Raw genomic sequence first — 26014 nt, 5'->3', positions numbered from 1 at the left:
ATGCCCCCTAAATCTTGTACTGAATCAGGGCAGCCACAGAATATACACTGAATTTAACCTGCCACTGTATCATCCAGTCTTGTAAGGTTCTTCTACGTTTCTCCACAATCAGCCTTCCCCCTTGCCTCTGTGAACATAGTGTCATTTACAAACTTTCTGAGCTGGGTGCAGACTCCTGGCTGGGGGTGACAAACAGCAGTTCCCAGCATGTATCCCTGGGTAACTCCGCTCTTGTCACATTTGCACTGCAAAACCTGGCTGCTAACTCTCTGCTTTGTGTCTGCCTGCAAAATACCACCTATTCATCTTGTGTAGGCTTAAGCTCTAACAGTCAGTCTACCTAGTCCCTCTGTGGACACTACACAGTCCCTGTAAGCTAGCATCGCATCTATCTGCTGGTAGCTCTGTGCTGCTCTGAAACTCCTAAATCAAATTGTTGTACGGGTGTAAGTTTCCATATTTCATTCTAAGTCATTAAATACTGCAGTGTTTAACTTCTGCGCACCCAATTCTTTTACTGGATCTAGCCTGAAGTACACACCAACACTGTTCCCTTGTCTAGAAACAGTAGAATAGAAAAGCATTTGAAGGTACTACCTTTTCACAGTCCTTTACTGGGAAACCCAGCTATGCTTCTGAAAGAATGATAAATGTTTGGCTGAGGCTGTCTGCACAGTGAGGAGGCTGGAGTCTTTCTTTTGCCCAGTCTTCCTCTCATACTTCTCTCTCATCAGTAAGTCTTTGGATCTCTGAAGACATCTATCACTGAAATGGGGAAGCTTACGTCAACACAGTCTAGACATGCTTTGGACCCAGGGTGAGACCTGCTGCAGGGAGTCTCGCTCTCAGTTTTTTGCAGGTGGATCTCAGCTGTGACTGCTGCACTTGAAGCTGTGGGATCCCCTTCACAAACCCCTTCCCAAACACACACCAGAGGGCATCGCGTAGTCCTAGAGTTAAGTCAGTTTTAATACATGGCTTCATGTTGTTCAAAGGATGTGAAGACCTCACCCCAGTGATTAGGTTTGCTTTCAATGGAATTCATTTATTTACTTACATATGATTCTCATAAGGAGACTGAAAGACAAACACTGCATACTACAGCTGGACCTCCAACTATCTAGAAGCCATAAAGCTGAACTGCCACACTTTTTCTTAAAAGTAAGCAGGCTGAAATAACAGGAAAGAATTTTCCATCTCTGGAATTCAGATTTTATTAAAAACGTGCCAAAACACATACTTCATATACTCTCTATATATGTATACACACATGTACACCCACAACTATAAATTGTATACATATACTGAACTAGAATGAAGTAATAATTTTAAACAGAGAAAAGCTGGTGGTCAAGATGTCAAACAAAAATTTCTGGGAGAAAATAATTCCTTCAGTGTGTCATTACAAGTGTGCCATTACTTCCATATTGCTTTCAGCCCGTCAACTATTAATGGCTTCATAGGCTGCAAGAAACTTCTCAGAGAGCCCTCCAGATTTTTAAGAACTCCTCTGCTTTCCGTGAGGCCTTAGCTGAAACATAAAGGGTTTGCTCCGTTCTTCAAGCAAGTCCCTGAAGAGCCCCACCCTGTATTTGTGTCCTAGCTGCCAGGTCTCACGCCCTGTCCCACTCCATGCTTCTGCAGCTTCCCCCACGTCCACACGCGCTGGAGGAGCAAGCAAGCTCCTGCTCACCTGGGAGTACACAACAGGACCCAGAGGGCAGCAGCCACGACGGAGCAAAATGTAGCTTTCCTTTTCTCCATTCCAAACTTTTTTAACAAAATCACAATATTGTAGTGACTACAGAGTCAACTGCAAATGAGGTACAAGTTTGTACCCTCTGTCACACACATAACGTGGAAATGACTCAAAATCTCTGCCCTTAGACATCTGCTATGCATTTACGTGCATGGTAAATGGGCTATGTTTGATGTGTCGATCTGTTTGCCCTTACATTGTGTACACTTGCCAATGCCCTCTGCTGTAGTCAGTGCAGTAGTATATCAGAACACAGCCTGATCAATCAAGAAACCATAAAACAAATACCTTTAAAACATTATTATTATGTCATCTCTGAGGAAGACTCTACAGAAGTTACGATATCTCATAGTATTAGACACGGATGATTCATGGCTTACTACTGGTTAATAACGGCATTAGAAAGAGCTTATTTTTAGCTTTCTTTTTTATAACTGGCTTTTTCCTGGTAGCTTTTGTCCGTGAGCTCACATTTGTTTATGACATCAAAGACCTCTCTTGGAAGCAGCTGCGGTGTCACGAGCACCATGTTGTGGTCTTACCACAAATGAATCAGTAGGAAGGTTGAAAGGAAACAACTTCTACTCAGCTATCTTGCTAATCAGCGTACACAGGGAAAAAAATCCTTCCTAGAACAGAATGGGGATTATTTAATGGGAGCAAGATTTGGGAGTTGTTTATAGAAAAGTCCCTAAAGCCTCTGGACTAAAATACAGCTGCAGTGCTGGAAGCAAATCAGATGCTGGCTAAACAAAGTGAAGCAAAGCCTGGGAGGGGATGTCTTGTTACATAAGACACCAGTTACATCTCACCAAAAATGCCATAACCCCTATTGTGTCCTGTGCCTCAGGGTATAATTGCTCTTTAAAAAAAAGGAACAAAGCAAAACAACCAAAATGACAGCAAGTTTCAAGTAATTAAGCACTAAAACGTTGGAAAAGATGAGGTTTTCTTTCCATGTAGAAACTAAAAAAAAAAAAAAAGAAAAAAAACCCCAGCTTTAGAGTAATCTATTGAAAGTGTTTGGGTTTAGCAAACAAAAAGCTAACCTGGATGTAGGTGCATTTCTTTTTTTCACAGTCCCAGAGAGCAAAAATTGAAGCCAAGTAATGCGAAAATCAGATGATGGAAACATAATGAAGGCTAATGATCACATAAAATAGGTTACCAAAAACCTATTGAGGGCCTTTAAAAGATATCTCTTTGCTTTTCAGAATATTCAGCAGAAAAAAGGATAGAGAGTTACAGAAGCATGAAAGAAAATTATATAGAAAGCACAAAGAGGAGCAGATTTAACAATGGGACATGTCACTCTGTTCTCTACTCTGTAAGTCCTTACCCTGTGTTCATCACTATGTATCTGCTCCACGTTCCTGTTCCCTCTTCATCAGCAGACTTTGCCTGTCAGAGAGTGTGAGATGAGGTCACATTTTTTTTATCCTGATTTTGTATGGAAATAAGTCTCATGCAATAGCACTATTTCTGTGTCTTTGCTCATCTTTCACACCCCTATAGTAACTTGGTAACCTGTGGGGCCAGTTTTAACCGTATGTTACCAGATATATATTTCCACAAATTTCACAAATAGGTGATGGGATAGAAGAGAAAGAGAGAGACCTTTCAAATGTCCTGAGCTGCATTATGAGCTCAAGCCTGATTAAACACCAGAAAATCCATATAATCTTTCAAACTCATTATATAAATGTCTGTAAAACTGTCTTCTTGATTGCTAATGCTCAAAGAAAAGCTTTCTTAATTTCTTTCATTCTGGGGAACTCTTACAAGGAAGAAGGTTTTGGTTTTGAGTCAAACTGAAGAAGACTCTACATCCCAAAGCCCTGCTCAGTATTCTGGCTATACCAGCTGGTCCAGTAAAAGACATTAGCTGTCTCCAGAGATCTTGCCCTTGAACAAGATACTACTTTTCAGCAAGTATACTTTGAAATAAATAGTATCATATGAAATAACTGCATAAATATCAGAGACAGGTTTATAATGTATCCTTACAGCTAAAATAAGATTTCAAGAAATTCTTACTATGGGCAGTCTTGCTGTTATGCTGTTTTAATGTTGAGCTGTTCGTTAATTCATCTGCTTTTGTATTTTAAAATACAAAGCTGTATTTTAGTCTTGCATATGAATTTTATAGGACCATGACAGAAAAAACAAGATAAACTCTCTCTTGAATGTGAAGTACTTCACTAATGTAGAGCTCACTGCTTTAAGAGGGCATTAAGACAAGTTGTCTGGTGAGATATTTTTAAAAGTTGAGTTGCAATCAATATTTGGACAGTTATGTCAGCCAAAAACAATATTTATTTACAGATAGGACAAAGAGGCCAAGCATTGGTTGTACATTGTGGTGGTCTGGACAAAAGCTCCCCATCCATTTTCTCTGTACTTGATTGTCCAACAGAATTAGTAAGGATTTTCTTTTTTCAAAGAGCATGGTTGAGAAATTTTGTTAACAGCATTTTTGAAAGATTCCTGCAAGACAGAACTGGCACTTGCTGGTTTAATATCTTTTTGTATTTAATCTCATATGACTAAACAAGCTTTTTTTCACAAATACCAACCAAGACAAAACACTGTAAATCCAGAGTAGTCCCTGATAATTGCTAAACATCATGCAGGCCTTCAAGATTTCAGAGCACATTGATAAATAAATCACTTACAGTTGTTTAAGAACTGATTGTTGGTTTGTAAGAATCCTTTAGAAAAGGATGCCATATTTTCTAGAAAACCTGAACCCACTAACTTTTGTTTGATGTACAGTTTGTTGGAAACATTGGATTATTCTAGTTACAGAACTGTGAATTAAATTACAGGCTGCAAAATGTATATCTATACAGGGCTGTGGTACAATCCAGTAGAGTAACTATGGCATTCTAAATGCCAATCAGAATTATAAATAGTAGTGTCTTGAGAAGTATTAAGGTGCATGAAAAAAAAAAGAAAAAATCTTTCCAAACTATCTCTTCCATTATTTTATTTTTGGTTTAATGAAGGACCTTTTGGGGAAATCGCTATGCTTCAATAGCATGAAGAATGTACATGACATTTTATTTCACTCACCTGTGACCCTGCCTTTTATTCTCCTCAGCAGTACAGAAATGAAACATTTCATAAGCTATTTGCTTTGTACTAGTCATTTAATTATTATGCACCTCATTTCTTTTGTTTAGTTGTTAAATTAAAATATATATATATATACTTAATATTCCGTGAGTTTGGGGCTATTTTATAATTTCACAGGATATTCCAAGGTGTGTGTGTTACTGTAAGATAACACTGTCAGGTCACTGAAACCATTTACCTCTGCCTCATACTTCAACAACACCCACAAGGCATGTGTTATCTCAGAGTACCACACATCTTGTTAAGCCTTACAGTTTCTGTGGGTGATGGACAAGCTTACTGTCAGGGTCTTAACAGAAATGCTACTTTTACATGTTTATAGTTCTCCCATTGTCTACAATTCACTGCTAAGATGCACATCCATCGTATAGTGGATGTGTGTAATGGGAAGGCACTTAGACCAAAGTCAAGAAAAGGATAGGCATAACACTGGTTTCCTCTGAAAATCGGTAGAAGTGTGGACAGAATTTGAGTGCAGAGCTGCTAGCGGGCTGAGATGCCCCAGTAGCAATAGCAAGACCACCACCAATATTTCAAATTATTTTCTGTTTTAAGAAAAAAAAAATCAGTAGAGAAGACATTAGTAAAACAAGATTTACAAAGACTCACCAAGCTTGACTTCTCAATTATCAGGTGTAAAAAACTGACGTATTGGGAAGGCCTCATGTAAGTAATCACATGTGTTTTAATTGCTTGTCTTTATTTATTTCTAATATAAGCTCTTGAAAAATTTGAATTAAATACATTTTCTGTGAACTAGGAGTAAAGAGCTAATGTAAAATTTTACTTAAACATCTCCTTATATTTGAGGTCTGTTTCAATGAGACTATTCAAATGGTTTAAGTTAAGCTAATTCTTAATGGGTATCTAATACCTAGCCTGCTACTCTCAGGCATTAGACATCACTGTTGTTAAGAATTATACATCTTAATTCCTTGTGTAATGCCATGTGTATATATCCTTAGCAGTCATTGTGCAAGACAAAAACACCTACTTGGATCCCATAGTGACAATGGCATATGTCAAATATCAGATAAATTCTCTGAATGAAGGTTTTTCAAAACACAGCAAATGTGTACATTATTCCTTGACTTCAAGGGAAATTCCTTTCTGGTATCTTTTGTTACATTACTAGTTCAAGTGGAATATGCATTATTATAAATACAGAAAATCATGGGTTTGCATTCTGTAGTTACTTCCCTTTGGAAACTTTACGAGATTCATCAAGAAAAGGTGTTGTCATGTAATTCTGCTTGTGTGCGTGTGTGTACTGAGCAGATGGCTAGGTAGTTACTTCAAGCATCCAGAATGGTGAACAGGCTAGGGCAAACAGTTGTTAATTCTGACTTTCTAATCTTATCTTAACAAGTGATGAGCACCTACCAAATTCCTGGAAGTGAATATTGACTCCTCAAGCAGACACTATATAAGAAGAGCTGAACCTAAGCATGGGATTCATTTCCAACCTGAGATTGAACAAAACATTGATACCAACCTTGAGTTTTGCAGCTTGGGACCATTTTTAAGTGGAAAACATAACACTTTGTTAATGGAAAATAGAGATGACTTGAACCGCAAGTCAAATTGTATTATATTCCCATTAATACCTACCAGGTTTTCATGAACTACAGTTTTCTAATATAGCAGCTAGGAAAAGTGATGCACAATTCCCCAGTGGGAAAATAACACATATCACTACTTACAGGGGCAAATTAAAGTCCATCTCTATTTGACAAACATGATTTTGCCACTTCAGTGCAAGCAGGCATGCTTTGCCTCTTTTTGTTTTGCTGCTTATAGAAAAATTCTGACCTCCTACATATCCAAAAATCAGACTGAAGTCAGAAGGAACTTGTGGTGCACAGCTGTGGCACACAGTTGAAGTAAACATACTACATAAATGTAACAAACATAAGACTCAAAACAAGGTTTACTAATGATATTTATTCAGTTAAAAGCTACAGTAATAGCCCCCAAATACTGCAGTAAACAACTGTCTTGTAAGGGTTTGGGTCTTTACTGTTGAGTGTTTTAATACAGTTTCCAAAAGTAACCTTTCTTTGTTTTCTCTGTGAGCTGGCAGGTTGCCTTTGAAGCCAGAGAGCAAAAATACAGTGGGGTCATACACTAACAGTGGCTATTTTCTTTTTTCTTTGCATTAAATTTCCAGTAGCAAAGGGATTTTATTTTTGAGGGGAAAGGAGGAAAAATACCACATTTTCCACTAGATTATAATTATTTCAGAGTAAATGATACATTTCTATTTATCAGTGACACATTAGTATGTTTCTTTCTTCTTTGATTTATGCAAAAAGAAAAAAGGCCAGCATATCATGATTAGCAACAGAATAGAACCGCAGGCACGTACGCTCAAGTAGTGGAGATTAGACACACACTAATAATTTCCTCAGGCTCAGTTTTATCTGAATAATATATAGAAAAAAGCAAAGTTTCCTCTCTTTTTTTCCCCTCTTGATTAATTATCTGCTTTTTATGCAGGTCCTGAATACAGAATTTAGTTCATGCTACCCTACTTACCATTGACTCATTTGCATAGAATGCCTTAAGAATACCTCAGGAGGTAGAAAAGGTGAACCTCTCCAAACACATACCTTTTTGTTCCTACCCCAAGAGCACTCCAAAGTCATGTGGCTTTGTATCTGGGGGACTTCCAGGTGTGGCTGCTTCTGAGCCTTTTAGAGAGCAGTAAAGGGGATGAGAGGAAGAGATGATACACCTTGTGATAGATAGTCGGATTGCTCTTACCGGTGTTGGTATAATGAGATTGTTAGCATTGTTGTAAGCATATTATTGCTTTTATTAAGTTTTGAGAGTGAATATGAGGCTCTTCCTATGTTCAGGAGCAATGTGAGAAGAGTAATGCTTCCAGGTATGAACAAAAGGAAAGTGAAGATATTGGGACAAAGGAAGCAAAAAAGAAGAGAAATTTTGATCACTTTTTTGAAGACAATAGTTTTTTGAAGGCATGAAAAAAAATATTTTAAAAAATGATAGAGAGATGTAAATGTCGCCAGAAAAATGGAAAGAAAAAATGAATGTAGATGGAATGCATAGGAAGAGTAATGAGACAGGGGAAGTCCAAGAGGAGATGCTTTACTGCAGCAGAGTGAATATCTGAAATGACAAACGTTTAGGTGTGTGCTGTGCTTGTCTAGTGACTGTTGGTGCCATACAGATGTGTGAGTTCATTTTCTAGATGTCAGAAACAGGCAGGTAGCCCCTGATCCTAAGCAGCTGTAAATTAATGTTGCTCCTCTGGAGAAAACGGAGTCCTGCCCATTTCCATGAGCCCAGGATCTGGCCCTAATAGCAAGACATTTAACATATGATCAGAACACAACCTAATTATCACATAAGATAAATTCTTGAACTCTCTTTCTTATTAATAACATACAATAAGCCCTACCACATCGGTTTCTTAGTAAATGAATAATGTATTCATCAGCCATGCTTGCTTATTCTAAAGTAGATCATTAATTCTGTAAACTTAAAATGAATGCTCCAGTTCAGAGTTCTTCTGAAAACAAGACATGTCAGTAGGCGTGGGAATCTCCTAGTGGTACTTGGAGGGACTGGATCGTGCTTTGCTCCTGTCAGCACTGGTATTCAGCTGCGTTGTGTTTGATTTGCCTTCTTGCTGTCAATCTTTTGAACCAAGACTGATTCGTGGATGTGTTTTAGTCAAACATAATCTGCTTTTATACAGAGGTCTGGTCTACTGCCATGTTGTGCAGAAGTTCCAATTTGGAGTGGTCCTTCTGTACCTTTGCATGTGCAGATATACGTTTCCTTGGGATTTAAGGGTTGCATCTGCTTTTCTGCCTGTGCTGAGAAAAGGGTGAACATCTGGCCTTTGGTTTACTGTAATCTTTTATGCCATCCAGATTTTAGTTCCACATAATATGTTTACCAGCAGTGAATTTTATGCTAATTGTGGGTCCTAGGAATGCACTGTACAGCTATAGCTGTGTGCGTGAGGAAGATTTCTATACAGTCATGCAAGATTTTCTTGCCTTTACTGACAACTCCCATGGATGTATAGAAAACAGATGGAGGAGGACCTTGTGTCTACACTGGAAATAACATGCCTTTGATGGTGCCTTGTTGCATGACCTCACCCTTGGTAAAACCAGGCAGAAAGTGACTCCTAGGTATAGATCGTAGGCATATTGGCACCTGAGAAGACCTCTGCAGTACATTAGCCCACTGATGTTAACATATACAAAGGATTCTCAGGATCATGCAGAATCAGGTCTTAACAAATAATATGCCAAAGTAAAAGATAAATAAAATGTTGCACTGTTTCATACCTGACAAAAATGTGGTAGTCCTATTTTGCAGTTTTCACTAAGCAACTGGCAAACAGAAGCACCAAATCACTGGGGTTGGGGGGGATGTCTGGAGATCATCGAGTCCAAGCCAACCCCTGCCCAAAGCAGAGTCAGCTGGAGAAGTTTCCTCAGATCAGATCAAGTGAGGTTTTGAATACCTCCAAGGATGGAGACTCCAGAACCTCTCTGGGCAACCTCTGTCTGTGTTCAATGTCTAATAAACAACATCTACTGCTCTCCCTTCGTCCATCCAAGCCAGTCACCTCATGGTAGAAGGTTATCAGTTTAGCAGGCATCATTTCCCCTTCACAAATCTATGCTGACTACTCTGAATCACCTTCTTGTCCTTAATATGTCTGGAAATGGTTTCCAGGATTAGTTGTTCCATCAGCTTCCCAAACGACCAAGTTGAGGCTGACTGGCCTGTAGTTCCCTGGATCCTCCTTCTTACCCTTCTTGAAGACAGAAGTGACTGTGGGTTTATTCCAGTCCTCAGGATTGTCCCCTAGTTGCCAGGACCACTCAAAGGTAATCAAGAGTAGCCTTGTAATGATACCAACCAGCTCCCTCAGCACTTATAGGTGCATCCCACCAGGGCCTATAGACTTGTGTACGTCCAGTTTGTTTAAATATTCCCTAACCTGATCCTTCTTCAGCCAGGCCAAGTCTTTCTTGCTCCAGACTTCCCCTTTGGTTTCAGGAACCTGGGATTCCTGAAGGGCAGTCTTGCCAGTAAAGACGGAGGTGAAGAAGGCATTAAGTACCTTAGCCTTTTCCATGTCCTTTCCATCTCCCATTCGGCAGCAGTCCCACACTTTCCTTGGTCTTCCTTTTGTCAGTGATGTAGAAGTCCTTTATAGTTTTTGTGTCCCTTACCAGATTCAACTCCAGGAGGGTTTTGGCTTTCCTAACCCCATCCCTGCACATTTGGATAGTGTCTCTCTGTTTCTCCTGGATCTCTGCTCCCACCTCTTGCATACTTCATTTTTGTCTTATCGGGAGGTCCTTATTAATCACACAGGTCTCTTACTACTTTTTATTGACTTCCTGATGGTTAGGGTGGACTGTTGTTGAGCTGAAGGAGGTGATCCTTGAACATCAACCACTGTCTTGGACTCCCGTTTTCTCCAGGGCCATCTCCTACGGGATTCTTCAAAGCAGGTTCCTGAACAGGCCAAAGTCTGCTCTCCTGAAGTCCAGGCTTATGGTCCTGTTTTTTGCCTTGTTCCTTCCTCTCAGGATCCTGAACTCCATCAATTCCAGGTCATGGAAGCCTAGGCCACCTCCAGTCTTTGCATCTCCAACTAGTTCTTCCTTGATGGGAGTATGAAATACAGCAGACCACATCCCCTTGTTGGATCCTCCATCACTTATGTCAAGAAATTGTCATGACTGCACTCCAGAAAACTTCTAGATAGCTCATGCCCTGCTGTGTTGCCTCCCAGGCGACTAGTGAAGTATAGTGTATGCTGGGTGATTTGTAGATCTGTCAGAAATCCAAAGAAATGTTAAGAAAATTGCTGAGTTGTAGAATTATTTTGATAAACATGAAAGATCTATGGAGCACATTGTTTGTAGACAGGGATCTTGCTACCTGTCAGTATATGTTGATACAGGACAGTATCTGTTGGTTTTATACACACGTGTATGTATTCAGAATCTGAATATGGAGTTTTCTTTTGCCAAAATGTTTATTACGTGGTTCATAAAAAAAGTGCCAAGTTGTTTGCATTTCCTGTAAACCAGCTAATGTGAGCTCACATTTCAGGGATCATTTTTTGGTAGTTTATATAATTACTTTACAGAAAATATCTAGCATCAACAAACCAGAAAAGGATTAGTTTGAAAGGTCAGGCAAGAAGTAATGGTAGGTATATACTCTGTGACCAAAATTAGCACAAACTGTGTAACTTTAAAAAAACATTCTTGTATCAGAAGAAAATTACTTGAAACCACAGAACTAGCGTCTGCACTGAAAAGAAGGTATAGAAATTGAGGGACCCTTAATGGGAGCTCAGGGTTGTGACAGGGTACTCCTGGCATGAACCATCACAACTACCACTGACTTTTGGCCAGACCTGTGTTTCTCAGGAATTACCTGCTTTGCCTTCTTGAAAGGTGAAGTGTGATATTTTCATTATTATTCCAATGCTTTCTCCGGAAGTGTTTATAGAACATTTTGCAAAAATGGTGCCCTGTTCAAGAGAACCAGACATGAAGGTTGTCAAAAAATCTTCCAATGTCTTTCTCACTGCTCTTCTAAACAATTTTTATTTTAGTTTATTCTGCTTTCAGATGACTTGGAATTGCAGATCTCGAGTCAATTTAGAGCTTGGATTCATCAGACCTTGGAGGTGATGGAGTTCTGAGGTCTGACTACATCTAATTTTAGACTGAGGCTTAACACAAAATTTTCATCTGTTTTTGAAATTTGCCCAGCGTTTCTCAGTTGTCAGAGTTGTTCAGTGTCAATATTCATGCTTAGAAACACCTCTAATTAGAATCATCTAATACAGGATTTTTTTTGCAGTAAAGTACTATTCACACTCAGAGTTTGAATCAAGCAGTTATTGAACCGAATGGTAGACTGGATTTGGCGACTGTAAATTAGTTATCCCCTAGTTTTAAAGGATTCACTTCTTCATAAGACAAACAAACTAGAAGCAGAATAAAGGCTTGAGATCATTCCCTTCCCTCCTCCCTCTCAAAAAAAAAAAACCCAAAAAACCCACACCAAACAACAACAACAACAACAACAACAAAAAAAACCACTCTCAGAGAAATATCCTAATGCCTTGCTTAATCTGGTCACTAAGAGGAAAGGCACATTCACTCAACCTTTGTGCAGAAGGTAGGCATTTCCTTAGAAGCGAGAGACTTACAGAAATCTGCTCATTATTTTGCGCTCTCCCTAGCACATAAACTAGATGTGTATTTATAGTTATAAAAAACATATGCTACACATAGAAGACAGCATGAACTCAATAAAATACTTAAAACAGCACCATAGTTATCTGAGATACGTTATTTATACTATTTTACTTGCTAGATGGTCATATTTAGAAGGATGTTCTTTTTACAGACCTTCAGCTGTTACCAGATTTAAGAGAAAATGCAATGCCCTTGAAACAAGGAGCACTCCTTGCTCCTCTTTATGTGTTTCAGTGCATCTGAATACCATTTCCTCTTTATGAGACTGTCTTGTCAGGACTGGTTTTGTATGTATCAGCTGTTGGTAACCCTGGGCTGGATCTTAGCTGTTGACTATGATTTTTTTTTAGAATCGTTTTCAATTGCAAAAGCTTAGCAAAGCCAGTTGGTATCGATTCCTGTGTCACTGCTGCCATCTTCTGGAACATTTTCAGTATAGCTGGGTGAATTAATCTAGATGAATTCCAGCAACCAGGAGATGAACAAAATGTGTGCTTCTTGCGCATAATTACAGGAACACAGTCCGAATGGCATAGAATAAAAGTCTGTATGTGAGGTGCCTTGATTCTGTTAGAGATACTTTAAGAAAGTTTCAGGGAAGTGAGTCGTCTGGTTTCTATTACAATTCAGTGTGAATTAGGCACTGGGTAATTACCTAACTTTCATCAGCTTCCCAGCCTGCATATTCAGTAATTCATTTTAAGAACCACATTAATGAATCCATCAGATTTCCTGGTCTGTTTGCACATATAAATGTGCAGCTAGATGCTCAAATGCCCAGGGCATGCATGCATACCAGCAGTATTATCATATGGAAATAGGTTTGTTGTACTTTTTAAGGGCATATTAATTGAACTCCAAAGCTGCTAGAGCAGGAGCTAAAGCCACAGGCAGTAAAATTCATTCCTCGTGACATTCCTTGTGAGCTGATATATGCATTCAGCAACAAAACATCCTTTTCAGACTTGGCAAGAAGTGATATTTTAATGTAGCTTCCAACCACTTTCTTGCAAAAAAAAATCAACTTTTGATGTCACACACGTAAAATGATGCATGTTCTGCAGGAATAGTATTTTCAAAAGATAGGCTGTTATACTTGTCATAAAATGCTTTGCCTCACACATCCTAAAGGCACCTCAAGATAACTATCATTTTCCCTCTTTGCATGCTAGTTCCCTAAAAATAATGCTTCCTTCCATATAAATTTTTATTTCTTACTTTTATTTCTATCTATTTTGGTGGTGACAACATACCTACAAGCTTTTTTTTCTTTACAATGTAACTCATGCTCTGACTTTATCTGCTCTAGGGTAAATATTGTATTGTTTCATTGGAGTTGCAATGAATTGCTACTCTAATGTAAGTGGGAAAGACAGCCAATTTATATTTTAATTTTAATATATGCCTATATATTATTTATTTAGAGGTTTGGTTCTCTTTTTCTTTTTTTTTTTCTTTTTAACAGTTGTAAGTGGAATGCTACATTCTTTTGTGAGATACTCAAAATACAGAGAATAATATCCACTACATTAAAATTTCTTTTAAATCACAGTTTAGATACATTTTACATCTTTGACTGCTTTAAAAATGTTCCTTTTATTCATAAATGACTAATCCCCTTATCCCTTGGATTTAGTTTCTAATATATTCCATGAAATTATATGGTGGCAATAATAGTGATTTTTTTCAATGTTTCCTTATACAAATACTATGCAATTTATTTTGGAAATAATTTGTAGAAATGTTAAGTTTACCTGCATCCCCTTTGCATTTTGTGAGTCATCCAGGCATAAAATTGCTCATAATTATACACCAGGTAGATGTGGTGAGGTGTCTGTACCACCTACTAAAATTACTTAAATGGGAACAGAATTAAGGCAACACACAATTGTTTTTTCTCTCCAGTGGTGCCAGCAAGAACCTAATAATAAATTAAATTTCTTTGTCATGTCTGTACTACACAGTGAAGTAACCCCCAAGCTAGCTCCAAGCAGTGCTGAAATATCTACCCAGCATCATACAGCACCATGCAGAGGCAGCACTCCAGGTCCCAAGTGCACTGTGGCGGCATTAGCTACAGATTGCTGGCATGGCTGTAAGACTTCCGGCAGGGCTACCTTAAAGCTTCTCAGCAGTGTAAACTGCAAATAAAATCCAGTTTTGCTACCTGAAGTAGAAGGAAGGGGCTAGGCTACTACTATGTAGAAGTGAGAAGGCAGAGAGGAGAAGTGGATACTCGGGAATTAAGACGAGAGGACGATGCCTGGCTGTGACAGCTGGTCCTGAAGGAAGGGTCAGAGTCCATGGCAGCAGCTATTTCTGGGGTTAGGAAGAGCTCCTCAATGCAGTGATGTTTAATATCTGAGGTCTTGCCGTAGTCCCTGTAGCATGACAAGCTAGAAGCCTTGCTCTTTTTGCTTGCTGTCTGCAGCTCTGGCACAGGTGAGGGAAGTAACGGACACTAATGTCTTGCTGTGTTTAGCAGCCTGCTGCTGTAGGCAGCTGCCTACTTATTTAAGTTTGTTTGTCTTCCTTTTCCAGAAGTAACTCGGTTGGCATCAACCTGGGCATCCCTTTCCAGTGCTTCAGGGCGAAGTATTGTCCTGCTCCCAGTTAAAGCTGTACAGCTCTGCCAGGGCCAGCTATCCCTGTTCAGACAACCAAAACTGTGGTGGTCTTTGAAAATGTTGCAGTGTTTGAATTCATGTTTGCTTGGGTAGTCAGCTAGATTCTTCAGTGATAACAAGACCTGTCTATTGCACACACATAATAGGACAAAAAATAACAGGCTTTCACACTTTCAGTGTACCACATCATCTTGTAACTAACTGCTTTATAGACTTTTCATTCTTATTTTCTGGAGTGGGCTAGTAAGTCTCACATCCCAGCCAACATGCCAAGAACAAGACTATGGAACACCCTTGTGTGTAGGTATGGGGCAGAGGAATCTGGAAAGAGCGTTTTCCCTTGTCCCACAGGAGCCTGAAGTCGTTTCATCTGAGAGAAGCACCTGGCTTCCTCTCAGCTTCTTTCTTCTGTTCTATCCCTTGCAGCACTTGGACCACAAGGCAGTTCAGAAGGGGTTGGAAAGAAGAAATAAATTTGCTCATCCATATAAATCAGCAAACAAGGTCTGGGAAGGTCTGGGACAGGTTCTCTATGGTTGTGCTGTCCATTTTACCAATCCATCTTTCAGGTTAATGCCACCTGATGTAAGGCAAGCTCCAGGAGAGTCTGTCTGCAGACACAAATCATCAGCACTCACTGAAGAGCCTTGGGATGTGCACGTTGTCATCGAGATCTTAGGGAATGAGTCCATGAGTTATTTTGCAGAAATCAGGAGGGAGACTTTCACTTTCGGTTTCAAAAGAAAAACATGGAAATCTCTAAGAACTTAGTTTTGATGCAGTCCTACATTTACAGCTTTTAAAGTTTTTAGAAAATTGACTCATGCTATTGATGGCAAATTGCCCTTAGATTGCAAAAACTGCAGAGACTGAAGCTATATTTTTGACACCATGTTTTGACAGATTATCATGTTTCTCACAAAAGTTCGATTTCACATGAAATGTGCATGGTTTATGTATGTACTTTATTAAAAGGAAAAAGACCAAAATTGCTCTGCAAGTGCTACCATGCTTTACAATTGCCTTATATCTGATAAAACCGGTGTCATTAAAAATTGACACTTTTGCTACTGTGTCATTTATCTTCATTATAATAGTTACCGGAGGTTTTTTTTATAACTGACAATTGGCAAAGCCACAAATCCTAAGGAGACACAGCTACTGCAGATGGTAAATATTCTGCTTTTTTTTTTTTTTTTTTTTTTTTGCTGCAAGCACAAGAAATACCAAAAGACAGGGCATGTGGATGACTGTCTCACACTTGGTGCTGGATCACACTTGGTGCTGGATATAGCAAAGTGCTAAAGGCAAAGTCAATCCAATACCCAAGATTTGTGGTTCACAGCAGTAGCACAAGGACTGTAACATTCAGGGGAGTGCAGGAATCTTTTTAATTGACTTTGGATGGAAATAAATAACAATGTATGTAGTTTCAAAGTAAAAATGCTTAGTCTGTGTTTATGGAGGTTTGAACTCTACCCAAGAATCCAACTACTCTCTTACTCAAAAGATACACTAGATGGTAAAATATTTTCCAGTGAAATTTGGGGTCTGGGGGCTTTTCTTAAAAGAAAAAAATACCTGTAGGTATGTATCACTCACTATAACATTATAATTTGTGCTTTGGAAAGTGCAATTGGAAGCTCTATTTTTCTAAACAAACACTATAGTGAGATGACTTTGGGTGTTATGGACAGTGCCATTCAGTATGTCACTTTCTGATAGCTTTAATTTCTCTTAAGGCATGCTCATATTTTCAATATAAATCCTTGCTCCAATCAGCAGCCTATAGTTTTGACTACAAAAGCTATTTAGTATTGGAACTTGGTGCCTTATAATATTTTACATTTTTAAGGGTTTTTTTTTGGCCAGGTGATCATGTTGTCAGATGAAGGGAAGGGTTTTTTTGCCTTTCCAGTGTTTTATTTGCATTACTGTTTAATCAAACACTCTCCAGGTTAAAAAAAAAATGTAATTGAAAAATCCTGCTAGTCTGGTATAAAACCAAACAACTATACACTTGCTGTATACAATGCTGGTTAGAACTTATAGGAGCTTCTGGGTGAATGGTGACTACTTATTTGCACTCCCCCATCATATTTTCATTTACTGGGGCTGGGGCAGGGGCAGGGGGGGGGAAGCATGGGAATCCTTTACTGATTGCCTTTATTAGGTTAAGTTTTGACCTTGTGAAACCAGGGTGTGGCTCTTTTAAGGAGTGATCTACAATGATTAGTAGGGAATCAATGTTTAAAAACTGGAAATCTTCTCCCTTACAGTGCTGCTATGTGATCTTGGACAAGTCTCTTTGGTGTGGATCCTCAATAGCATTTGGGTTTCCAAATCAACTTGATTTAGATCCTCAAAATTTGAGGATCTGTGGGCAGGGATTTCTATGAATTAGGCTCCAGTCACTAAAACAGAAATAATAGTACTTTGCTGCTTCACAGGAGTATGGTGAGAGGTTCACTTAGAGTTCCAAGGTGCTCTGACGCTCTGTGATCAAAGTCGTGCAAGTATCTTAGAATGTGACGTTTTTTTGCTTTGATGTGTAATATATAACCAAACTGGTTTTGAAGACATAAAAATAAGTCTCTCTAGTTCCATATATATCTTAGATTATACGTGGTTTCCTTCGTATTCTCTTCAGAATATACTATAGCCTTCTCACATTACAATAGTACTTAATGTGCATTTTCTGGCAGTTCATTAAATAATAAAATTAACACCTGTCAGCTGTGGTTTAATTCACATTTAGGATGAAGAATTATTATTGTTATTATTATTATTATTATGTAGTAGCCTTGTGGCTTGGTTTTGGACTAGATTTTAGAGGAAAGGGTGAGGAGAAGCACTGAAGGTTGATTTCTTCAAGTACTTGTTTGCCTGAGAGGGCAAGATAAAACTTGTAAGCCCTGCATTTTAAGTTGAAAGTAAGAAGATCTGTGTTGTTTTTCTTTGTTCATATAGCCATGGTTTGAGGAACTTTTGCATCTCTTGTGCACTGTTTTGCACTACTGGCAGAAGGCTCCAGTACTGATGGGGGTGTTGATCCTGCCTTCATTCAGCAGCTTTAATTTTCATGGTTTCATCTGTAGCGAGGAGTCCAGACAGCCACCACTGAATGAGGGAAGGTCAAAGAAAAAGGTAGCAGAACAGATAAGACAAAACATTTTTATAGGGTTGCTAGTCAATATATTCTCAATGACAACCAGTCATATCAAAAGAAACTGATTTCATTCTATAATTAGATTATGAGTTTGATAAGAAAAAGTAATTGCACAAAATCAATTTCATCTTTTGTAAGACTTCAAACTACAGAATATTCTGATAAGGAGATCATCACAGTAATATATCAATAAAAGGCTTTAGGGGTCTGTGTTCCAACTGACTTGGTTAGGGTCTGTGCAGCAGCATTGTGTCACCACTATCAGATGAGGCAGTATGGATGCCTCCACTGGGCTGTGGTCACATGGATTAAGAACGGGCAGATCACAGAAAGTAGTGTTTTCTGTGAAGAATCTATGTGTAGCAGGTTATTGCCAGCACCATTCAGCAGGGACTGACAGCAAACCTGTTGTGATTCAATACTCAGCAGTGATCCAGAAGTAAATACAAAAACTCTGCTGATACAGCACAGCAATGATACAAAGATTAGTCAAATATAATTAATGACAAAAACAAGACAGTCCCCAGAAAAATGTCATAAAAATGATTTGGTGCTGAGGAAGAGAGGGAGGAGGAATGGCTTAACCAGTGAGAAACTTAAGAGTTTCTCTGTTTGCATCAAAGAAGATTCAGAGGTATCTTGATTCCAGTACAGAAGTACCTTCACAGGAAGAAAAAAATAGGATACTGAAAGGGTCTTTGTTTTAGCAGAGAAATGCAAAACAGAAAGCAGTGACTGGAAGCTGAAACCAGAAAGGGTGAAAGTAGACATTAGATAAAACTTTTAACAGCGGTTTTGAAGGGCCATTAAAACGCTATACCAGAGGTATGAGTACATCTTTCCTTACCTGATAGCTTTAGTCTGGATGTGAATGTCTGTTCTGGAAGATACATTTTGGCCAAACCATGTAACATATATGATTTGTCTTCAGTCTAGCTAATAGTGGTAACTGTAGGAATGAAGACGTGGCAGTCCAGATTTCAACATGGATGGCAAAAGCCTGGTAAGAAGTCTGGGTAAATCTTGAGCTGCTAGCTCGCGCAGAAGTCCCTTGCAGTGCACCTACAGTGCTGCAGATTAAACCTTGGCTATGACTACCTCACTGCAACCTTGCCTTCATTCTGCTGGGTAGACACATGGGAGGAGGTAACGGTGAAAAAGAAACGGAATGTCTGAGTTGAGGAGTAACTTTAACGGTAGGGAGCTCAAACTCAAAGCTTTGTGTAGGTATTCAAGAATGGGAGTATTGTATTAAAGTTGGAACAGATATAATTTTAACAGTAATAATTTGTAAGCACTATAGGGAGATAGTATCAGAGACCAAAGAAAAGGCATTTGCAGTAGGCAAGAGAGAGAATGAGAGCTCTGGTGCTTTATCCAAGGAAAGCAGATCAATGTGAAAAGAAAATGGCAAAATCTTTCCAAAAAAACAACCAGCATAGCATGTAAATGACAAACTCATTTTCCTTTCATCCAAAAAAAAAAAAAAAAAAAAAAAAAAAAAGAGCTACATCCTCTGCTCCCACTTCCAAACTTAAAACACTATAAATGGGACAGTCAGGAATAACTGAGACTACAGCTTGATTTCACCATCCGAGTTTTTATTCAGCTTCGCTCTTGGCACTTCAGATGTCATCTGTGGGTTTGAATTCCATACAGCTGACCAGAATTTGGTCTGATTTTACCTTTTGCTTGAATGATCGTAAAGATAGGATTTTAAAAACAGGATCTAGATCCCTGTTGAGGATTTTAATACCTCCTCTTCTGAGATCGCTTGGATTCAGGATTTCTGCGTAGCCCTATCTCAAATATTTTTACAGATACTCAAAACCCTGTAATAGCACACATGCAGGTTATATTAATTTCCAGTGCCTAAATCCCTTAAGTGCTTCAGGGATTTCCCTGCTAATCCTCTTTTTAATGCATAAACCTAGAGGATAGGTTTGGGACCTTTGGGATTTATTCTTTACTTTATGTTGGTTGTTTTCTAGCTGAAGCATCTTTCAAGGGTAACAACAGTAACTGGTAAATACACAAAGACATAGAAAGTTTATGTGCTGTTTATATTATCACAGTAATCTGCCAGCATTTTTTTTTGAAAATAAAGGGAAAGAAAGTGTGACTATTATTAGTAATTACACTACTTACGAGTAATTTTGAACAGTTACTAATATTAAATTTATGCAAAAGTGTTAAATCCTGACTGAACAACTTAAATCCTTTTCTTTCCAAGGGCAAAATAACTGTATTAATATTAATGAAGCCACAAAATTCAAGTTAACTGACAGCATTTTTGCAGTTGCTGTATTTTATTACTGAAACGATATTATATTTTTCATGTCTGAATGTAAAAAATGAATAAAACTATCACAAACTGCTCTTTGTTGTAAGTGACATGCCTTTTCTTTATGATGCATGCTTTGCCATAAAAAGGGAGTGCTTAATGCATTTCTGTTGGGAGATGCCTATTTATTCTGACAAACCGATCAGCCTCTGGGGTGTTCTTTTGCCACAGAACTGATTTTACATCTCATCCATTACCTAATAAGATGTGAAAAGAGTATCCTGTCTCACCAACAAAATCAGGCTTTGTTTCATTATAAGGATGTGGCAGGCTCACTCGTGGACTTATTTGCAGGATATACAATTGTTAGTGAAAGGCCCAGTTATACACTCACGCACATTTCTAGTACAGCAAGCCTATGGGGAAAACATTGGTAACATTGGTCCTGAGAATTTTTTCTTTTAAAGATAGGCATAAAAAGCAGCCTCTATAATAAGAAAATGCATTTCTCATGTTTAAATAATATGGCATGAGTTTATGAATTTTATTATTATAGCAACACCACATAAACTACATTGTGAGGCAGCCGGAATGTCTTTGCAAAATATGTGCCCTGGGTTGTTTCTTTTCTTTCTTCAGTATTTCCTCCTTTTCAATGTTTATGAAAGGTTTAAAATTTCACTTGCATGGGAAAAGTGAGAGAGGCTGGGGTGAGAAAAGCAAGCTGAGGTGTCGTATGATAAGGCAGTGATAAAACAAGGTATACAAAACCCTTTCAGATAAATGTTTTCAGCCAGATGTGTTCATGAGGAAGTACAGTCATGAGAGGAAAAAGAAAATATGACATATGGCAGGAAATACAGTTAAACTTGGCTATAACCTTAATTGCTAAGGGATAAGTCTTTAAGATATTCGGTATCCAGACAGGGTATCTCTCTATGTGTGTTTGAGTAGTGCTCAACACAGCTGAAACTTTTGACCATTAATGCAGTGCAAATTTTGTTGTATTTAAATGATGCTCTATTACAGTAATGCAGCCTTTCATGCAACATACCTTGCAAAAGTGCCTCCATTGTTAAACTGTTTGCTAACAAGCACAAGTGAATTAACAAATCAGTGTTAGTTGAAGTACAATAAAACATTTTAAATAATTGACAAAATAGTGGAGAGTGACAAGAAAGCAAACAAGTGATTAGGTTTGATATCTCTGGAAGTTAGAACACTCACTCCACTCCTCTGCTCCAAATTTCCCTGACTTCTTGAATAGCAGGGTCAATCGTTTTGGACTTGCACAATGCTTCTTTTCTTAGAAGTGCACTTTCTTTAGCATGACAATGAAATATGATTTTCAGTGCTTCTTAGAAAAGTGACAATACAGCTTGAAAAGAGTTCAAAATGAAATTGCAAAAGATGGAATTTGTGGCAGACAAATGTTCTAGTGTCATGTCCTCCTGATATCCTTTATTCATTACATGTGAATGCAGCTCTGTATCTAAAAATCAAGGCTGTTTTATCAGTCTTGCTTATAATGCCAGTCAGAATGTCTTACCACTGAGAGATCTTTCAGAGTCTGAAGTTGCATCAAGACAGCATAGCCTTAAAACAGCGTAAAAGAGACCCATTTTACATTATTGACTTCTCCCCTTACCTGCAAGGACACAGAATTTAATGCAGCATTGATGGGCCAAAGATTTTGACACATGTCAAGACAGATATCTTCATTTTACAGTTTAAAAAAAAGGCATCAAACTTGATACATATGAACCAGTTTAGGTGGCAGAAGCAGCTCAGACTGAGGTATGGAGAATTGTTTTACCCATCTGCAAAAGACATTTATTTTCAATGAAGCCTTATGTAAGGAACAATGCAATTTAAGGAAGATGAAACCAGAACAATTGCTAGAAACACAATAAGGGTCTAGAAGTAGTCCCCTAAAAGCCATGTTAAGTAACCTATAGTTGTGTTCTTTCTACGGATTTTTGTAAACCATTCTATAAAAGTCTATGTCAAGGATATAATTTTCTAGAAAATGGTATTTTATATGACCTATATAAAGTAATCATCCCCTAGTAAAGTCAGAAATAGTTTTCCATAGAGATGCATTTGATTCAGAACTATGAATATACTATTTCTATTAGCAACCACTATAAAGCAGAACTGCTTGTTTCAGCCAGCACCCTTTTTCTATAAACAGATTTCACTGTAGGAGAAACACACCCAGAAGTATCTAGTATGACTTTATGTCCCTAAATGGACCATGTAGCAAAATCTCATTTTTAATAGTGGCATTTATGTTACTTCTTTGATTAAATGTATAATAATAACAGCAAAATTGTTGTGTTAATGATTGGAATGTATAATAAGATGCACAATTAGGAGTATTATGCGAATGTAATGGGATGCGAAGGGCAAGAGATCATCTGCGGTATGACTCTTCATGATTGTGACCTGCTGTCTATATCCCTAATGTGTTTTTATGATTTGTGTGCTTTGTTTTCCAGTTTGTGTTCTGCTGCGAGTGTAAAGAAGAATACCATGAAGGGGAATGCAGCTCTCTCCTCAGCACGCAGGGAGCCATGGCCCAGAAGGTAGGGCTCTCACAACTCCTGATCATTATCCCTGGCCCATCTAGAGCAACATTTGTCAAATGGGTCCTAATTATAACCCTTAGTAAAAGCAATTATGTTCATGCTGAATTACTCCAGCCATTGGGGTTGCTGAATTGGTTTTGTGGTGGATTTCAGTTGCTTTGATTGATAGAGTAGCTGAGTTCTGTCAGGAACACACAGGGCTCTGCCATCAGTTGATAAAGGAAAGGCCTTCCCAATGGGCTTTTGGGGTTGTCTCTATTCAATGTGAACACTTTTGAAAGGCTTTATGTAGTCTTGTTGTCTTTCAGCTTATTTTTAGTCATCAGTCAGGAAACCATGTGGGTTTGGACTGAATAACAAGGTTTTTATACAGCCTATGCAGAAAATGCTGTTGATAATTTATGTTTTAGCTTTGAGAAATAAAAAATGGTTTGCCGCGGCTGGAAGCTGTTAGATGATAATTATTCTCGGCTGCTCTATAATTTTGTAGCTATTGTAGCTATAGACCTGGAGAGGAAATAGTTTTTCTCTCCTGGCATTTCTCTTTGAGATTCAACTTTCCCTGCTCTCTGTAGCAAACAAATCACAGTGTTTCCAATTTAAATATATATATATATATATATATATATATATATAAAAATAGAGAGAAAGTGCAAAGAACAGGAGAGATACCCCTAAATATCTCACAGCTTGATGCCTAAGGTGTGGTCCTAGGAAGCAGAAAACTGATACTCAGATGTCTGGCATGCTCGGTGCTAAGAGGGAACCGGAACCCTGAGCCGTACACAGTCCAACACAGCAGATACAAAACGGTGGGCAGGTGCTGATGAGGACCTACATCTGGCCGGCTCTCAGCGAGGCTCGCCCATCTCCTCTCAGGGCCTGCAGGCAGGCTGCCTGAGGCTGGCTTTTGGGGCCACACTCTTTGAACCTAGAGACTGGGAGGGAGCTGGAGGCCTACTGGGAACCTTTGCCATGCGCTACCGTGAGACAGGTCATTTGCCATACTTCGAAGACACTGCACTAGGCTATGACCCGTGTAGAATCTTCTCTTTAACCGTTCTGAGTAAACCTCTTCAAAAAAGAATTAGCAGTCATTGAAACAGAATTGAACAGTCTGTATCCTAGTAGTCAGTCAGGCTATCTACCCCTGGTGCCCTGGAACACGTGTATGAGACCCAAAATCCATCTTCTTTCCCAGCCTCTAGTGATCTGTGATTCAGATGTGATATCTTTGTGTTTAGCAGCTATCAGCAAATTTTTATCCCATGAATTTGTGCAAACCCCTTTTTTGAAGCCATGTATTTACAAGGAGATTTGCAGCTTAACTACCCTCTATGAAAAGCTATCTTCTTTTGCTTGCAGTAGCCTTGGAACAGTCTTCCACTTCCCATTCACATTTATGTAAAAACAAAATGACTTCAACAGAGACATTGAGAGATACTTGAAGTATCCAATAGCCTATTAGAGCCCAAGGCTCAATATCCTACCTGAATTAAATAGCGCTAGAACCAGAATACATCTCAACATGATCAGTGAGCCCTATATTCTTTTAAGCTATTTAAGCCTACGGTTTTGCCTAGAGTACTGAAATTCATCGTGGCACCTTACAAGTTATTTCAACAGTGTTGGCTCTGTGGAAGTTAGAGTTTGTATAATTTCCATGATTTAGGGCAGAGATAAAGGTGTGCCAGGAAAAATCAGAATACTATAGGAAGCAAGTGGTTTATTTTAAATACTTGCATATTGCCTTAGCTTCTCCTGATGGAGACAATGGGATCATTTTGTCCATCTGGTCCAGTATCTCAGCACATTAATTGCACCCAATTAAACCTGTTAATTTAGGAAAGTTGACTGCTTTCGCTGTTCCAGTGTAATGTAAACATTTTTGCTGTTCCTGACAAATTTCCTGAACTCTCAAAAAGCTGTTCCAGAATAGCTAAATGATAGTACCAGAATAATTCTTGCAGCTACGCAAATCAGTTCCCCAGTATAGACAAGACCATAATTCGTTTAGACTCCCAACTTAAGCTGAAGTTAACCGACTTAGGTCAGCCGCCTTTTCCTCCAAGAAACAAGAGAGCTGCAGTAATAAAACTTCTCCACAAGGTGGCGATGTGCCATTGAAGGAATGTTTCCCTCGCTGCAGCCAGGCCAGCAAACTGGGGCAGGCGGAGCAAGGCAAGCCCTTGTGAGGGCTGGCGGGATGTTGGTTTCATCCGAGTAGCACCACTGGAAGCCTGCACACAGCACTGCTGTACCATGCATACAGAACACTCCTGAGGCGTTTATGGAATGAAGCGCATGTGGACTGTTTTCACCTCTTTCTCACTGAGATCAATTTAGACATTTATCCACTTGCGTCTTCAGACTTTTTGTTCTGTTTGGCCCTCCCCAGCTAGGTGCATGTCAGAGTTAACTTGCTATTATGACACTGCTTGTTGAGGCAGTGAGAAGGATTGTTTTACCTTTGAACATAGTCTGATTCAAAGTAAGAATAATACACTCCAGCGCTGTATTCAGCTCCTGCAGTTTGACTCCCCTCCAGATCCTTTCCATTTCATTTATTTTAGAAACAGATCGTATTGTCAAACTCCTGCCACCCAGATTGCAGGGCCAACCAGATATGCTGCCACCAAACTGTTCCTCTCCAGAACTGGTGCAGGATAGGTGGTGCCAGGAAAATACTTTCTCTAAGAAAAATGCAAGTGTCGCTTTAGCCTGTAGTGGCTACAGTAGTGAAAGGACCTTCTGTAGTCTCCACATTTCTGCAAGCGCCTGCAGTTCTCTGATGCTCCCAGCATGAGAGGCAACACTGTGGGCAGGTTTAGGCCTAAGTCAGCATGATAGAGATGAGTATGGTGGGGTGTGAGGACCATGAAAGAGCTGGAAGAAAAGCCAGAGGAGTGTTGCTGTGGGTGACTCAGGCAGCCAGAAGCTGGTGGCAACATGGAGAGCAGGAAGAGCTGCAGTGCCACTCAAAGTGGCCTTCTTAAGGGGCTGTGTGCCAGGGCACTGCCAGGGCCACTGCTCCCTGCGGGCTCTCCGTGGGTCTGAGGGGGCAGGGCATGGCACCTCCCTGAGGACAGAGATGGCCAGAATTGTGGAAGGTGGGCATGGCTGGGCAGGGCAGGGCTGTGGGGAGCTGGAGACCGGCCCAGCT

The 26014-nt window shown here is 39.2% G+C and overlaps 1 protein-coding gene across 1 annotated transcript in view; it reads left to right on the top strand.

The window, feature by feature from the left end:
- The window catches only part of PRKN (parkin RBR E3 ubiquitin protein ligase), a 774760-nt gene that overhangs the window by 731909 nt on the left and 16837 nt on the right, over positions 1 to 26014 (top strand). The window contains exon 10 of the mRNA XM_055810872.1: positions 22762 to 22848. Within this exon, the coding sequence (XP_055666847.1) occupies positions 22762 to 22848 (87 nt within the window). The remainder of the gene's footprint in view (positions 1 to 22761; positions 22849 to 26014) is intronic.

Source organism: Falco peregrinus, chromosome 7 (assembly GCF_023634155.1).
Source record: "Falco peregrinus isolate bFalPer1 chromosome 7, bFalPer1.pri, whole genome shotgun sequence".
Taxonomy (NCBI): Eukaryota; Metazoa; Chordata; class Aves; order Falconiformes; family Falconidae; genus Falco; species Falco peregrinus.
This window is presented reverse-complemented; position numbering and strand designations above follow the sequence as displayed.